This window comes from Takifugu rubripes, chromosome 7, assembly GCF_901000725.2.
Source record: "Takifugu rubripes chromosome 7, fTakRub1.2, whole genome shotgun sequence".
NCBI classification, from domain to species: Eukaryota; Metazoa; Chordata; class Actinopteri; order Tetraodontiformes; family Tetraodontidae; genus Takifugu; species Takifugu rubripes.
In genome coordinates this window covers 6516599-6534199 of record NC_042291.1, presented here as the reverse complement: position 1 = coordinate 6534199, position 17601 = coordinate 6516599, and the positions used below count along the sequence as shown (strand labels likewise).

Genomic DNA, 17601 nt, shown 5'->3' with positions numbered 1-17601 from the left:
GTGGTCTGCTGGTTAGTGTCAGATTAGGAATCAGGTCCACACACTAGTGGAGCTCTCTGTTTAACATTAACAGCACTATAGAAGAAATAAACCCAGGAGTCTAGAAATTGGGCCGTTTGCCATTGTCATTCCCTGAGCACGCATGATGAAAACTTCCATAGCCTGTGTGTTATTGGATGACAGACCCCCCCCCCATCATCCTTTCAGACTTGTAATACATGTTTGGACATCTGCAGAAGTCATCCTGAATGCTCTGGTGTGAATATCCAGGTGTCTTCCACTGTAGATTCTGTAATTTGGCAGGTTTCAGCAGCTACTGAGTGTGCACGACCCCTGTGGGGAACAGAACACTCCACTTTTCCTTCCATCACTCATCCTCCACCTTTGCATCCCCTACTTCACTTTCCAGTGTATCATCCTCCAAGACAACCGAGCTCCCACTTGACACTTCCCCGTCCCCTTTTTCCACATCAGAAATGTGCCTTTTTTTAATCTCAGTGTGCTATTTTACGCCACACATGCAATTGTTTTGGCCATACAGTTAGGGTTGTAATGTCGCCCTGTCGGCTACGCTCCACTCAAAATATTCTGTTAAAATGAATGTCAGCAGCAAATTTGATCATATTCTCACCTCATTAATAAAGACTTTAACAAGATTTTTTTTCAACTTTAGATTATTCTGCTTCCTCATAGTTTTATCTCCTATTTCACTCCGTCAATAAGACAATCGGTCAGACTTTAAGTACTTTTCAGAAAAAAATTAAATGCAGCACAAGGACAGAGTTTTAGTTCCGTGAACTCTCTTTCTGGTCATCATCAGCACATGTGCAGCTGAGTTCTGAGTAGGTTTTTAGGAAGGCCAGAAAGAAGATTATTGCACTAGTCCATCCTTCAGGTGTTAAACGCATGTATTAGAATCTCTGTGTCGGCTTGAGAAAGAAATGGATGCACTGGCAACATTTTTAAGATGATAAAAAGTGTTCTTAGTAATATGGCTGATGTGGTTTCTAAAGGCCACGCCTAGGTTCACATTCAACATTGTCTGATGCGTTAAGTGCCAATTATTAAGGTCCAAAGCATCTAAAACATCGCTCTTCAGAATGGGCTTAACCACCACATTCTTAAAAGCAGTAGGAAAAAACACCCAACTGAAGGGAATAATTTACAATACTTACTAAATCCCATCTAAAAAGTCATAAACGGTTTTTATAAAGGAGATGGGAATGGGATCTAAAAAGCAGGTTGAGGGTTTACCAAGGATTTCAGTAGAGACAAGCTCTTAGTCAGAGTTCTGGGCTGTATTTGCTGACCATTGTTGAACCAGAGCAAATCTAATGTTGCCAACTTTGTCTCTGAAATGGACTGTAAATTCCCCACTCCTTCCACTCCATTAAAAATTAATTCTATTGTCAAAAACAAGTTTTATAAGATGGTCAAAGGTTGAGAATAGTATCTCGAAGTTGCTTCATATATTGTTGAACAATCTAATAAAAAATAGGTCATTTTGTATAACTGTATCAGTTTGAGATGAAGACGAACCCCAGAGATCCAGAGAAATGTCTGGTTGTCCGTATATTTGACATACTGGTTGTCCGTATATTTGATATACAGTAGCATGACAGTAGCAGAGCGGAGATGTCATCAGTGTGTGTCGTTGTTTTCAATGCTCTCAATGCTGTACGGAGATGTGTTCACCTTTGTCCCAGAGTGGGAATTGTTTGCGATCAATGCTGGGTGCCTCATGTATTGGGAGGCATTCCATCTTTGTTGAAAAAAAAACAACAAAAAAAACAATGCCTGTTCCCAAAAAAAATCTAACCTGTCAATAGAGACTTGTGAGGGGAACAGACTGACTGTAGCCAGGTATGGAGAGGAAGTTACCTTCTGAAACATCCAGTGGGGTCACTCCAGAGATAAAAACAGTCATTTTACCTGCCTGTGTCTCTGTCCGGCTGGAAGACAGATGGTTTTGGAAGGTGCTGCCAGATGAAGTGACATTGATGGAAGGCAGTAGATTAAAGATGTTTGTTGAATAATTAGAACCTGAATAGGCTCACGACACATTGGATTCTCCTGAATACACTGATGCTGTTCTGCACACATCTTTTATTCGGTGTGTGATTTCTTACGTGGCTGTGTACAAATATGTGCGTGCGGGGGTGTCTGCATATTTGAGTGGGCGTGTGATACACAGCATTAAGTTGAGACCAAGTGCCTGATGAACATGTGGTTTCCACATCTTCTGCTCATCGCTCATGTCACCTGGCATGTATCCTGTCTCCTCTGACATGTCTGTTAAACAGAATCAGGTGATGGGAATTCCCTGCAGGGACGTGGTGAAAAGAGGAGGCTCTCAGCATCAGGTCGTTACTGCAGACGCTGCCTCTGCTGAAGAGCCATAAACTTTAGGGAAGGAATTTTGATCTAATGTTACTGACAGCTAAAACAATAGCTTGCGTTTGCTCGAAGAAGTTTATGGTTCCAGCTAAAAGGGTCCAAGTTCAGCCTCTGCCCACGAACACAACTTTTGAATTGACAAAGTTTTGGGTCAAAATGCTTCTCCGAAGGTACTTAAAACATAAACAGTATCTAGTTTGACATTATTTATGGCTCTTTGAGTCCATCATGGACTGTTCTGTGAGAAAATGGCAGTGGTCTTTCTTTTGGTTACCACAACTCTCTGTTAAATTGTAGAACATGGAGTTTTTGAATGCTGTGATTACACATAATTATGAGAGTTTGGATCATTTTCTAATATATTGCACAGTCCACATTACCTCATATTGTTCTGGATACCTTTTACCACACGTGTGTGAGTTAGGGGTTTGGCTTCGCAGGGTTATTTCAACAGGACCTATTGGTCATCAGCCAAGTCATCGTGATCCCTTATTTAAATGATTTCTGTCTCTGACAAATGGTTCTGTTGCTTTCCTTTTGAGAGAACTTCAAAAGTCTCATTTATTTCATTTTATTCATTTCTTCAAAGCACAGCAAGAAAGCCTAGTTAGGGAGAGCAAAAATGTAGCCATAAAAGTAGGAGGAAAGGAAGCATGAAATAGCCAAGTCTCTATATAAAAGGGAAATTTCATTTGTCTCATATTCACTGTGCTTTGAGAGGTCGAGCAGCTAAAGGTTCGCCCCCTCAGAAATACTGGGAAGCCGTGTGAAGAAACTGGGGGCCGTATTGAGTTGTTTTGTCATCCCTCTTCACTTTTCTTTGGACTTGCTTGTTTTTGCAGATCAGGTCTCCATCAGCAGGTGCAGAGTGATCACATGATTTGACCAAAATAAATGGGGACCGTTTCCACACCCTCTCCATCTTCTCATTATAATTATCCTCTTTAATTTCCCCCTCTTTTGTCAAGGCCCTAACCTCCCGTTCCCTTTACTGTCTGTCTCCAAATAGATGGTGGTGGGGGTCGATGGAGGGGGCTTCTTTGGCCGAGTCATTCTGTTCGCCTGTCCCCTGAGCAGATCATGTTAACATTTTATAAAATCAAGATTTCCTGCATTTAAATAGTTGTGGTTTCCCAACTGGTTCCAGTATCTCAGAGGGGGAATTCAAACCTCCTTCCATTACTCAAAGTCAAATTGCTCTCTGCGCTCTTTTCGTACACGGCGGACGTGGAGCGAGGGGAGGGCAGCTGAACGACAGATTCCCTACAGGGCATCTGCTGGTTCCCACCTTCAGAGGGTCCGAGTGATGAAGTGATAGACACAGAGAGGAAAGTGACTCATTCTCACCTTCTCACCGCCGTGTGGTCCAGTTCTCTGAATCATAAGCAGGTGTCTCCGCTGCTCTTTTTCCATTGCCGTCATTGATCTTCCCCTCCTCTTCCTCTGTGGGGTTCCGAAGCCTGAGAAACAAGGAGTAAACACAGGAGCTTTGATTCGGTCTGACCCCAGATCAAGGAAACGGGAGGAGATCTGCTTTAAGTGGAGTAACTGCATCAGCATGTAGGCAAACAAATGTATCCCATTCTGCTGTAATAGACACTGACGTTTGGCTCCTAACGTTGCTAGCTTCTCTCCTGCAAATCTAAGAGAATGTGATCATGTGTGCGCTGTTTGAGCACTCACATTGACTTTTTCAGACAGGCATGACCGCATCTGCTCCCCTGCCGGTGCCTTCTGGTTTGACCCTGCAGTTGAGCCTTTCATGTCTCGGTCATCAGGTCTCGGGACCGTAATCGTGGCCTGCAACTGATATCCTCCGGCCTCTGTGGCCTGAGATGAACCAATAACCTTTAGCCATCGGCTCGCAGCTTCACAGTCGTGAGAAGCCACTTTTCTTTTTTCAGGAGGCCCAGTGTGACGAGATTCTGTGTCTTCATAGTGACACTTTAAACCAGAAAGAGACTTTTTAGCCTAGATGATTATTATTTAGATGCGAGTGAGCAGGTCTACATAAGTTAATATGAGCCACAGTTTAACTCACCTAAAAAATAGCTTAATAATTCTCAGCATGGTCCTGTTTCTGATTTTTCACACTGATTAACATGAACAGATATTGGCTCACCAGAGACGGCACAGCAGGAGTCATTTTCAGAAGAATTTTAATTATATCTGCTGAGTAAACATTTGCTCAGTTCGATGTCAATTTGATTTGTGCGCCGCCGGACATGAGCGGTAGTGAGAGGTGGAATTTTTAGACATATAGGCATAAGTGAAATAACAGAAGAGCTAATAGCAGTGTTGATGTTGGTAATAAAAGTAATGGGAGACAAAGTTGTGGATGTCAGCAGTCACGGCCTCACTGGGAGCCCGGGGAGTCTTCAGTTGCAGAGACGTGTTTGAATTCATGCAGCAATCACACCTGCGCTGCTCGTGGAAATGGAAACGGTTCCTTAAGTTAACCTTTTAAAAGGCTGTGATTGATCATTTTCAGAGCAGTAAATCCGTGCTGAAGGGTTTCTTCTTTGGCAGAAATGGGTGGAAATCTAATCTGGACGGACTCGATGGTGCCAACAGTCCCAGATTGAACTATATTTGTAAATACATTGAAATGTTTAAACTAATTGAAAAGGCCTTTACTTTTTTGGACCGACTCCAGATCCAAGCAGAATTTCAGATAACGTGTACGACGACTTTGGCTGATATTTGGCGCTGCGCTCTTGCTGGCAGAACACGTTTGGTGGGGTTTTGAAGCCAGTTCAGATTGGACCCGTTGAGCCAAGGGAATGTCAGCTATTCAGGGTTACAAGTTGTTTATCAGATAAGGTACACACAATCAGGCAACGGAAACTGACATTGCCCAGGCTGCATTATACTCTCACATGCATGTGCACACCTGCGTATACACATACTGTATGTATACATGCAGATTGTCTTTCATATGTACAATTATGCTCCCCCTCCCTCTCTCCTGGACTCGTATACACAGCCCATTTCAGTATACACAGGTGCCTCCTGCTCCCAGTGCCAGACGTGCTAAAAAAACCTTTCTTTTCCATCATCAAGAGAACTTTTCTTTAAATTAGTTATCAATTTCATCTGCAAGACCGGGGCTGCTATTCAAAAAAGGAAAATGGCACAATTTCAAGCATGCAAATGTAGTCCGCCGTGCCATATAGCTACCTCACATATTCATTTTCGATGTCGTCATGTGTATAAAATATCACAGGTGAAACAAAAACACCTTCTGTGTTTTAGCAACGCAGCTCTGGCAACTCTCTGTGGAGATTTCCTGAATTTCCGCTCCAGCGGCTCAGCATTGGGGTTGCGGGTGCACCGCTGTGTCAGGTACAATTATTGGAAGCTGGTTCCAGGAAGACCTGTGTGGTATTTTATGCATAATGTAAGTGGTGGTTACCTCATGCATTCCTGCTCAGAAGTACAGCGCCACAGACGTATACGAATAAACCGACACACACATTTTATCTACACAAAATCTTTCACATGTGCACATCCTGGCCTGTTGACAGCTGCATAAGTCTGGTAATTGTCAAGGGAACGTTGTGCCTCCAGATAAACAATCGGATCGTCACAGACACACATGTGCAGGCACACACACTCCCGTCACACTACCTGCAATCCTTCAGGTGTCCTGCTAAAAGCCTGCTGCCACCATTTATCCATCACTAGACGGGTTTTGCAGGTGGTCGATGGAATTTGAGGATCTGGTTTAGTTCACACGGGAGCAGCAGACACATTTAGGCTAATTTTGGCCCTGTATCAGAGGACAGAGTGGAGGCCTAGCAGTCATCACAGAATGTGAGGAACACTCGGCTAACCTGACTGTTATTCAGTCTGAGGAAATGCTCCATGACTTCAATGCTAATGGCTGTTTTTAATTTAGTTCCGCTTTGGTTGTGCAGTGATGCTTTGAAAAGTCCAATTTCTTTTCTGGTCGTCTGTCGTCAAGTAAATGAGAAATTAAGAAATTCAAGGCAATGATATGGACATTAAGCTATTTACATGTCCAGTCCTTGTCCCAGACAAAGATTACCCTTGACTCCAATCAGAGTCCCTAAAATATTCGTGTTTGATGCTTTGCAGATCACAGTTGCTGCAAGTAACCACAGTATCCACTGACAGGAAGTTGTACCTCTTTCCCAATTGCAAAGCATTACGCTAAAGTTAAGAGTGCTGTGCTCTCAGGATAATGGGAGGGGAAACCATGATAGTTTTTGTTTGAACTGAAGCCTCAAATCTGAGGCAAACGGTATCAGGACAGGGTGCCGACATATCGAGACACATCAACAGATTGAGATTATCCAATAACGTAAAAACATGTCTCATGTCTTAGCTGCAGTCTCGTGTCTTTTCTTTCAGGTGCCCTGCAGCCTAGAGTACTGGGATGAGCTCCAGCAGGCCTTTGTTCCATACCGGGAATTCAGCCTTTCAGAAAGCAGGCCATGCCAGCTCCACATGCCCAGCCTGAGCCTCACCAACCAGCAGAAGGAGCTGGTCGCCTCAGACCTGTGGAGGATCGTGCTTAACAATAATGGAGATGGAGGGGATGAGCAGAGGTGAGATTTGTTCTACTGCGTGTGTTGTTCCTTATCCCGTGCTGGTGTATAGGTGTATATGTTCCCACACACAGATGGATCGAAAATCTCTGTGCCGTCCAGTGTTAGGAAAACGGAAAGAAAGCGCACACAGACCACCGAGCACAGAGCGCTAGCAATGTGTCCCTCGCCCCACATCTGGTGCGCAGGAGCAGGGAGCGGGCTTGGAAGGCGTTCAGATCAACCTAATGAGATTTCCCAGCACACCAAGTGCCTGTCAGGGCCCATCCGGATTCCTTCCTGCTTACCTTGAGTGTATCTAATCGACGGGAAGCCAAAGGAGTAAAGCCCCCTTTGGGTTGGCTCATTAGTTCCTTGGATCAGCCTTGGCTGAGTTGGGTTGGACTGGGTTGGGTTCATTTGGGTTGGGATTGGTCTGACTGGCTTTGCCAAGCGCCGTAACACCTCGGAGCACATGTTTTTGTTCCCTTCATCCCACTGCCACTGGGTTTTCCCTTCATCTCTCCCATCACAGCCAGGAATCTGGTACATCGTCTTTGCTCTCGTTCCATCCTCATCTTATTTTACTCTTATTTTTGCATCGAGATTTACTTTCAGTGGAGAAAATTGCCGAGCCTACATTCTGTGTGGCTTAGAGAGCACCCGAGGAGCAAAAAGGGAAGTTTAAGAAAACATGTAAGAAGAAAGAGAAAAAACTGAGTAGCAGATACATTGTGAAGCAAAATATACATCTGCCTTTCATTACAATCATAGTCCACACACTGCATATCCTTTATGTTTAAATTATTTGTCTTTTTTGATCAAAATTGATTCCTCTTTCCTTACTCGCTCGTTTCATCTGCCTTACTTTAGTTTCCACCAGAAAAATAACTTGGCCCTGCTGCCAACTGGAAGTAATGAAAATTGTCAACATATGATGCTTATCTTTTTTAAGGAGCGCTCTGCTGCACCAGCATTTTTCAGGTTTTGAGCGTTTCCTGCTGGGGTTTTTATAGTGGATCATGGTAGCAGCAAATTATAGAGCAAATGGTCATTCACTTCAATTACCCTCCATTCAGCCTCATCAACCATGACACACAATTAATGTCCATGGAGAGGTTCTCCAAAAAACCGCAGTAGTGAAAATGTACCGAAACTCACCGTTTCAGATAGCAAGGAGGCCCTCGGCACCACCCCCTCTACTCATTTGTCTTTGTCTGACTTGTCTTGCCACATATTTTTGATGAGAACAATTTGGGACTCACTTGAAAAGAGACAAAACTGTTAGGCTACAAATAAGAGTCAGGCTGTGACTTCATCATTATAGAACTATGGAGCTAGCACATAACTTTGAGCTAAGTTAATAGCCTATGCTAATTAATACCCCATATATTCATTTTTGCTGCACAGGTATCGGTACTCGTCTTGTTTGCGTCATCTTTTTATAGGAAATTTATTAAACCTTTCTCATCGTAGTGGCAAATATGTGACCATCTGCTGGTGTTGTCTCTCCTCCAGTTCGGACAGTGACTGTGGATCCCAGCTTCCCTGTGATCAGCTGGTGTCTCCAAAAGCATTGGCGGCGTGCACCCGTGTGGACTCCTGTTTTGCACCTTGGTTTGTCCCCTCTCTCGGGGTCTCCCTTCAAATAGCTCAGCTGGACATTCGCCTCTGCCACCACCTGGAGCAGCTCGGCACAGGTACGGGGCCTCGGCTTTACATTCTTTACATTCAGACTGGACAGCACGATGTTTCATTGTACTCTTCCTTCTTCAGTTCCATCTCGACAACTTCGTCCCTTCCTGCCAGACAGGAAGTTACCTCAGGAGCAGGAGTTCATGGTGATTAGTGCTCGGGAGCCTCGGGTCTTCCTTCGCCAGTGGAGCAGCGGACTGCAACGCTGTCAGGATTTCAGCTTTGCCACACAGTTAGAATGCAAACTTCTGGAGTACCGAAACCTGACACATCTTCAGCTTCTTCAGCCCAGTTTACTCCAGGTAGTTTTTCTTCATTTTAGCATATCCAGAACCAAAGTGCTGCTCAGGTTGTGCCAGAACAGGCTTGTTCATGAGAACTGTTTCCTGCTTGTGTCTTTCAGGGCCAGGCTGCATCCACCTTCTGCCCTCAGAACACTACTCTGGATGTGAATGTATTTTTGGACCCACTGTTACTCAATATTAGTCAGTTTGCCATCCACACTGTGGACACAGCTCTGCACAGCTGGAAACAGGTAACACACTTTAACCTTAAGGCACCTTCTTCAAAAATGGGGCAGTGTTTCAAAATTGAGGGAAAGATGTTAAATCAGTGTAGGTAAAACTATTATTGTATCGTAAAATCTGCCGTGAAATCAAATACTCCCATTTATCATCGTGCAAGTCAGGGTCATTAATCTTATACGTGGACCTGTGGTCATCAGCGATGTGGTCATTTAGGAGGAAAACCATTGTACACAAAGTTGTTTGCTTTTGCATTTAAATGTGTTGACATCTAAGGTAAGTCGAGTTTGCCCTCTAACTTTGATCATTTACACTTAGTCTTGCCGTGTTTGTGGACCCACAGGAGAGGAAATCCCTACGTGCAGCATGAGAATATGCTGACAGACAGCCTTCTGTCCCTGGTGGAGTATCGGCTAAACAAACGGCAATGTGGATTTCATGAGAATGGTTCGCATGGTTGCATGCCAGCACTAATAAAATTTGCAGGATGGAACTGCCTTACGGTTTGTTGTAAACTATGACTCCGGTTGCGTCTGTTTTTGGGCTTCCAGTCCTATGGTCCTCGTCATGTCTCAGTTCTCAGCTCTCAGCACTCATTCTGGTAGCCAGGATATTTGTGTGTGAAGCGATGCCCGAGAAAACACGGTAAAACTTGAGGGGCAGCACCTGCCAAGACTTCATCTGGTCCTCATCCTCCACCTACTTGTCTACTCTCTCACACACACACACACACACACACACATACATAGAAGGCGGTCTATGTCTCCATGCCCCATGGTGGATTAGCCTGGCTCTGTGCTGACTCACACTGGCCTCTGGATACAGTACTCTGACGGTTAGAGATGCACTCTGACTCTTGTTGCCAGGTGAATTACAGCTTGTGTTTTTCTAGCAGCAGCTGTGATCTTTTAGTTGTGGAAAATGAAATTAAGGTTGTATTGAAAATGTTCTCTAAAGCAGTTGTTCTGGTTATAAGTGATTTATGAAGCCGAATCTCTTCACGACTGTTTTGGGTGACCGGTCAGGCTTGACCCTCGGCATCATTGTTGCATCACTTAAAACCTGCAGAGATATCTCGTACTTCTGCCAATTAGTTGCGCCATAAATAGACTTTCAGGCGCTTGTGTAGTTGGGTCGCTGCATTTATACGTCGCTGTTGATAACGACCAGCGCACCGAGGCTGGTTGGTTACTGATTGGGTGCTATATTTGGCTTTATGAACAGTCCCATTTCCCTGCCAGCATAAGTCCCACACAAACAACCACAGAAAATGTGCTGCTTCACTTCAACAGCTACGTTTTAAAATAGACCGTCTCTCTCAAAAATACATCCTGTAGGCTGCGTTTATTTAAGTATGGGATAAATTAAGAGTGTTCTTTTGACTTTATAAGTTTAAAAGCCAGTAGTCCCATAACTTGTACTGAACCTTTTAACTACCTCCAGCCTCCACTTCAGAACACGCAAGAGAAAACACGTAATAATTGTAGGGCAAATTTACTGCATGTGAACATGGCTCCTCTGTAATAAGAAGTAGAGTACAAAAAGTTGGACATATTAAATGTTTTTCTTAAGTAATTTGAAGGTTCTTGACATTTTAATGACCAAGAATTGTTTATATTTTGGGAGTATTTATGGGGACAATACCTCTGGGACACTTGGAACAAACCTTGTGTGAGTGATTAAACCCAAGCTCCTCTGTGGCGGCCTGCACATTAGAATACGTGGAAGTTCGTGTTAAGCTAAAATGCATCTTTGATGTGATGGAAGCTTAAATTCCAGACACATGCATGCACACCAAAGCCTGATCCTAATTGTAAATATAATTGCAAACAGTTGGAAATGCTCGCTGAGCCTCTCCTTCCGCAACAGAAGGATGTTTCTAAAGTATGTAATTGTTTCAGTGATTTTCATGTTTCCTGGTGTCAGGACTGGCAGGACAGCCTATTGTGATGTGGCCTATTGGGTCTGCACTGAACCATTGAGGAGATTTGTGAACTATCACACATGCCCCGTGCACGGTCACAGCAAATCACCTCAACCAGAAATGGCTGGAACAATTCCAGATGCAAGGCAGTAAATAGAAATAAATACACTTCGGTATGTGGTTGCAATTTATCCTCATTAATCCAACATTTGTTATGTGCAGGATATGGTTGGGCCTGGGCAGGGCCTGGTTACTGTTAGTGTGAACAATTAATTTAAGTATTCACAGTAAAATAAAAAATAGGACTTTATATAGACTACTTAAACCTTTAAGAGGAGTTCAAATATTTTGTTGGAAGGACAAAGTCAACATTAGGCTTCTGTTCCCAAACCATTTTATTATTTTCTGACTCTTTTTGCTGACCCCTCTCCCCGCTCAGCTGCACCGTTCAACACGTCTAAACGAAAATCTTCTCCCGACTAACGTCAGCAGCTGTTGCAAAACTTAGGTACACACACAAAAAATAGTCATTAATCATATCATCGGACTTTCAGCAGTTCACACTTGAGGAATGCAGTAAAAATGGTGAGTTGGAAGAAGATGTTTTTCTCAGTGTTGGTCTCATTTAATGATGAGAACACCGGTACGAACACAGGCAGTTGCCTAAACTGTAAAGATGGTAGACAGTAACCTTAAACCACATGTGGATGTCACTATATAGCTCTAGCTATATCTCTATCAGCACATCGTTAAGCTTGTGATTTGGGTTGTTAGTGTGGAGTCTACATAGCACTGAAAACACCAAGGTCTTGTAAAATTGCATTATTATTATTGTTGTTGTTGTTGTCAATTGCATTTAATGGCATCTATTGAAAAATTACTTTTGTTGAAAATATAAACATAAGGAGTAAGTACAGAAATAGCCTTTTTGACTCCTTTTCTGTTGGCCCATGTGGTTCCAGATTCAGGTCCTTTCCATTCAAACCCACATTCAATTTTTGCTCCCCCCCGGCCCTTAACCCCAGGGAAGTGGCTTTGGTGGAAAGCCACACAGAATCCCAGTAGTATTTACACGCCGCTTTCTCACAGGATGTTCAAGTTTTACATGTGCAATCTTTTTCCCTCCTGTTACTTTTTTCCAGTGCTTCTTCCATTTTTCGTGATCCTTTGCTTTCGTTTGCAGCCGGGAAGAGACGAATACAGGGATCAGATTCCTCGTTGTAGCAGATGTGTAGATTGGAATCATTTATAGAGGATTATACAGGCAGCTTTAAGATCTGCTCATTGTTACTGCGTACCTTTTACAGGTTTACTATCTGCTGCGCGGTGTCACATGTCACAAGTGTGACTCGGGGTATTTGTTTACAATCGGTTTTCCAGACATTTTAATGTAAGTTGACACTTATATATGTGCCCCATAGATCTGAGCTAGACTGTAAAAATGATAAAGTAATAGTATCTGAGTGGATTATGGACCTTTCCTAAAAGGATTGTGTCTAAAGTAGAAGATATCTTCCTGCTCTCTTTAACGAGGAAACAATGTCGGCTGTTTAAATGTCTTTGTCTTCATATTTGACCATTTAAACTGCCTGGATAGTCCGGGAGCGTTTATAGTGACTACAGGAAGCTTTTCTGTTGTGTGTATCATGTTGCCTTGTGAATTGGAGTGGAAAGAAGATCCCATCAAAAAAGAGCAGGCCTAACAATGGCTCCTTGAGACAGCAGCAGGAGGTTTGTCACAGATTGTGATCCCACTGCAGTGGATTCATCCTGGACACAGCTGTCCTGTCTTTAACTTGCTCCCTCTACCTTTCTCTGTCAAAGTTATTTTCAAAAGTTGTCTTTTTACGGTATAAATCCTCTCCCTGTCAACCCCAGTGTCCAGTGGGCTGGTTTCTCTTACTGAGTGGTTGCTGAGAAGCTGTCTGAACCACGGTTGTGTGTCTCAAACATTAGGGAGTGGTGTGTAGGAGAGATCCCATCAGGGCCTGAGAAGCTTTGGAAAGAGCTCAAATAAAACGCACCCACATGCTCACTCGCACACTGTGCGCAATTCTGAAATGTTGCACTCATGCAGGAGATGATGCACTCCTCTTTCCATCGATGCAGTGTCAATAACAGGCCAGTCAGCCCTCGCTCTTGCATGCAACATGATGTCAGAGTGGACATCATCCCCGTGTGACTCTCATGAGTTGGATTTTCTGTGTGCCTTACAGACACTCGTCCATGTTGTTTTCTTCCAACAAACCGCAATATATTGATGACTTTAATGGACAGGAATCCCAGTATAAATGCTCCTTTCACAATATTGCGTGGATCGCTGGGAGAACTTTGCACGTATTAGCTGAGTTGCCATTTGATGACATCTCTCATGGACTTTGTCTCTGTAGTGCAGCGCCGAGCTGAAATAATGACGGAGAACCTTGAGATTCTGCCTGAGAAAGAGGTCTCCTGTAGCTGTTGTGTGGGACCAGGGGTTAGATTTGGCCCCAAACCTCAGAGTAAACTGCTTCAGTCTGGATATCTGTCAGGTTTTGATATGATTCACTCCCTTGTTGAGGTTCTGTTGCTCCCACAGTTGATATCACTCATCTGGTTCTCCTACTGGCTGACAGCTGCGCCACGAAGATGTGCATTTTTAAGATTAAAAATACATACATTTTGCACATCTGCATATGTGATTATATACACCCTGCGCAGACACAGTGCACAAAACACATGCCACAAACGCATCACCTGGTTTTATTCTATTTATAAGAACTTTGTCTTATACCGCCCCTCTTCTTTTTTCTTGTCTCTGTCGTTTATCTGCCAATCCCCCCCCCCCCCCCCCCCATGAATGTTTTCTTGCAGAATGGAAACCCAGAGGCCGAAGAGCTGCTGTACAGCCACTATGTGATCTGTAACGACACCCATGAGACCCTGCGCTTCGGCCAGGTGGACACCGATGAGAATGTGCTTCTGGCCAGCCTCCACAGCCACCAGTACAGCTGGAGATCCCACAAGTCCCCCCAGGTAATACACACACACACACACACACACACTTCTCTTACCCGAGGGCTCTCAAATATGTGATGGCCCGAAGCCCTGTGGTTTTGGTCCCAGCGTTGAGTAAATGTGCATGCTCACATTCATAGAAGTGTGTATGCCGTCCTCAGCATGCAGCCGCTATCTGTGTGTTTGTCTCAGTGCTCCCAGACAGTTCCGTGACAGAATTGTTAAAGAAGATTAATTATATTTAACCCACGGTGGTTTTAAGGTTGAGTGGAGGGCGGGTTGGCGATGTGTGGGTGTGCGTTTGGTGCACACATGCTTCAAGACCCCCATGTGTTTCGTGGCGAGAGTGAGAAAGTTGAGCCTGAGAAAAGACAGCGATAATTGCTCGACTAAGTCAATAAGTCAAGTTATATTAATCATCGTCCATGGTTAATCTGTGCTCTTACCTCACTCTTGCTTATACATCTAACACACACACACTCATCCCTCTAAATCTTGTTTTTTAGCAGTAAGTCAAAATGACCTCTGTATTTTTAAGACCGTTTCGGAAGAAAGATTGCCCAAATGGGCCAGATGTCATCATGGATGAAGAATGTGATTCCAGGATGGTTCTGTCATGTATTATTTTATTATGTGTTTGTGATATATGAAATATGTGTTCCTGAGATGAATGTGATTTGTGAAACTAGATAAAAAAAGAAACAGCGCAGCTTCGCCAAAAATATTAGTTAACTCATTGAGCATGATGATTAAATGCCTCCCAGTGCGTCCAGCCCGGCAACGTGTAACATACACTCCTAATTACATTTTGGGGTTATAAAAATAGTGACATTGATAAGAGAGAAGGTTGCATTACTGTAACGGTTATGTGCAATTCTGTTTTTTTTAGCTCTTGCGAACAAGGAGTGTAAGGGATGTTGTTGTTGTACTTGCATCCCGTGATGCTTCGGAGTGTCTAAAACAACATGATTGGGACACATCACTCTTCACACCTCCCCTCTCTCTCAAGCCCCGTTGCCTCTTGCTCCTTGTGAGGCTGCTCTCTCCTCTCACCCCACAGAGACCTTCTCTTTTACTTAACTTTTAGTCTATTTCAACATTTTTCCCAAACTCCTGTGACAGGTAAGACATATACAGCACTTACCTGATTAGTGTAGCTGAAATGCTGACCTCTCCCCATCTAAAGTCATCAGATGGATTTCCCAACACATGAAAATGTGCATGTGTGCTTTCCGTGACTTGTATTAATCTACATTTTTATTTATTTTAGTTAGCATATCCCTCCATCTTCCTCTCATCAACCCCAGCACTGGCTCACATTAACTACCTTGTCTGGCGCCCCTGGTAACGCTGTCAAAGCCTTGTTCCCATTATGTCCCCACTCTGTCCATGAATGATCCCTAATTCCCCTCCATTATATCAGTAAAGATTTTGGAACTTGGGGTCCCCAATGCAATTAGCTCACTCACACTGGGGTAATGTTAATGCTCTGCACAGTATTCTTTGTCATTTCTTGCTTTGCAGCTTGGGGACACGAAAGACACGAGACAAAACTACTTTCAGGCCTCACACCCGGAGCCGTAGTTTTAAAACATAGGTGCATAATATTCCCCTGTTGACATTTGCTCGGTCCCCTCAAGTCTGTATTGCCGATGCCTCACCTCCATCCGCTGGATGACATCAGTATATCTGGACAATCTCGGCCTCTACAGTGTCTGCTGGTCTCACATGGACATTTCCCAACACTCCACAACAGCAAAGTGTCCCAGCAGTGTCCTTGTCACTTTGTAAGTCCCCCACGCAGCCTGGTGTCCTGGTGTTTATGACCATACAGGCGCAGCTTGTCAGTCATGTCTAGCTTATCCAGGTCAGCCTGTGACCAGGACAGCGTCCTTTTTTTAAATAAATTAGGCTCTCATTTGGGATGGTCAAATCAAATTACGGTTCCGTGCCTGAGTCCAGTACAGGGTGTCCATTTGGCATCTAGGATCCAGTGAGTTCTGTGCTCTGCAGGCTTTTGCCTTACTTCATCATCCAGGCGCGTTCAAAGGCTGCATTAGCTTAACAACTTTATTGCTGTTACCAACGTCCCCATACCCAGACATACCCAGACATGTGCAAGTGTCTTTGTCTTTGTTCTGCCTTTAAATCGAACCCCCAAAAATGTAAGCTTATATTAACTTCAATTCTTGCCTTACTTCTGTATGAAGGAAATACTGGCTCTCTCTTACGCACACATATTTCTCACACATACACAAGAGCCGTGTCCTGTGGAAAAGCCAGGCTTGTCCTTATGGTCCTGATCTGATGTGCATGTCCCAGCTGACCTGTCTGCCCAGCACATGCACTCACACAAGCCAGAGCTACTAATTTGCTGTTGTAAAGTAATCTGTCCCTTTTTTTCCCCTCTGCCCCCCTGAGAACTTTCTGGACATGAGATCATCTCGAAATGAGGGGGAATGAAGGGAGCTGAAAAATGGCGGGAGAGAAGAAGAAGAAAGTCAGAAAGTTGAGGAAAATGGGAAAAAAGTGGGGGTGACAGTGGCAAAGCTGAGGGACGTCAGCGGGGAGACTGTACAGACCAGCGTTAGAATAAACAAGAGAATGTGGGAAAGATAAGCAGAGAGAAATTACGAGCGGTGCTCTTTACGTTCACCGACTGCTTTTTCATGATAAACAGCCAGTAAAGAAAGGAAATAGAGATGTGTGTTTTGTCACATACAGTTAATCTTGTCTTAATATGTTATTGTCAGTGTGTGGACACGTTGAGTCTCAGCAGAGAAAGGAGCCGCCGTCATTTCAGTATGAACTAAAATATTTAAAAAGCCACAATTCCCTGTGCACGTGCACGTAAGAGTGTTTGAGCGGCTCTGACCAGGGTACCCGTCCCATCCAGTTGGCAGACCTCAGAGTATCTGTCCCTTAGAGAAGGTCAGCTGGACTCACACCTCTTTTATTCACACCCCCACCCACATCTCATCCCCACACACTTATAACCTTAAAATGCATTAAAAGGTTTGATTGAGACACTCGTGTCCTTAGTTAGTCTGGTTTAACACTTCATACCCTCACGTGCACACGTACACGCAGTGATAAAATGTTTCCGAAGGCCTGGAGTTTTTCAGACCTTTCACTCGTTCAGGCTCAGCATGCCTTCACATCCCGGCATTTACAAGCCAAGGTGGATACAGTTATAAATGCACACAATTTCCTCCATTCATTTCACTTAATTAAAAAGAGCAATGAGCATACAGTATAAAACACAAAACGTGCACTGTGCTTCCCTTCTGTGTCTCAGGGATCTGGCACAATGCGGTGCGGTGTGGATAGCTGGAATATCTGGCTGCTTGGTACAGGATGCAGCCGAGCTGTGGAAATCCCTGCGGGAAGTGTGGTTAGGAAGGAGAGTGGTGTAATAAGCCCCCTGGATTTGGGAAGTACTTTTTAAGTGCCTTCAAGGAATATTCACAATTCATATAAATTGTAATTTATTCCAGAAGCAGACGTCTAC

At 43.9% G+C, this 17601-nt stretch overlaps 1 protein-coding gene across 2 annotated transcripts in view; it reads left to right on the top strand.

Moving 5' to 3' along the window:
- Positions 1 to 17601, top strand: part of LOC101062313 (vacuolar protein sorting-associated protein 13B) — a 231129-nt gene that overhangs the window by 183888 nt on the left and 29640 nt on the right. For both annotated transcript variants that reach the window (XM_029839039.1, XM_011605289.2), the window contains exons 42-46: positions 6775 to 6971; positions 8469 to 8650; positions 8727 to 8947; positions 9049 to 9180; positions 13947 to 14108. In XM_029839039.1, coding sequence (XP_029694899.1) covers positions 6775 to 6971; positions 8469 to 8650; positions 8727 to 8947; positions 9049 to 9180; positions 13947 to 14108 — 894 coding nt within the window. The remainder of the gene's footprint in view (positions 1 to 6774; positions 6972 to 8468; positions 8651 to 8726; positions 8948 to 9048; positions 9181 to 13946; positions 14109 to 17601) is intronic.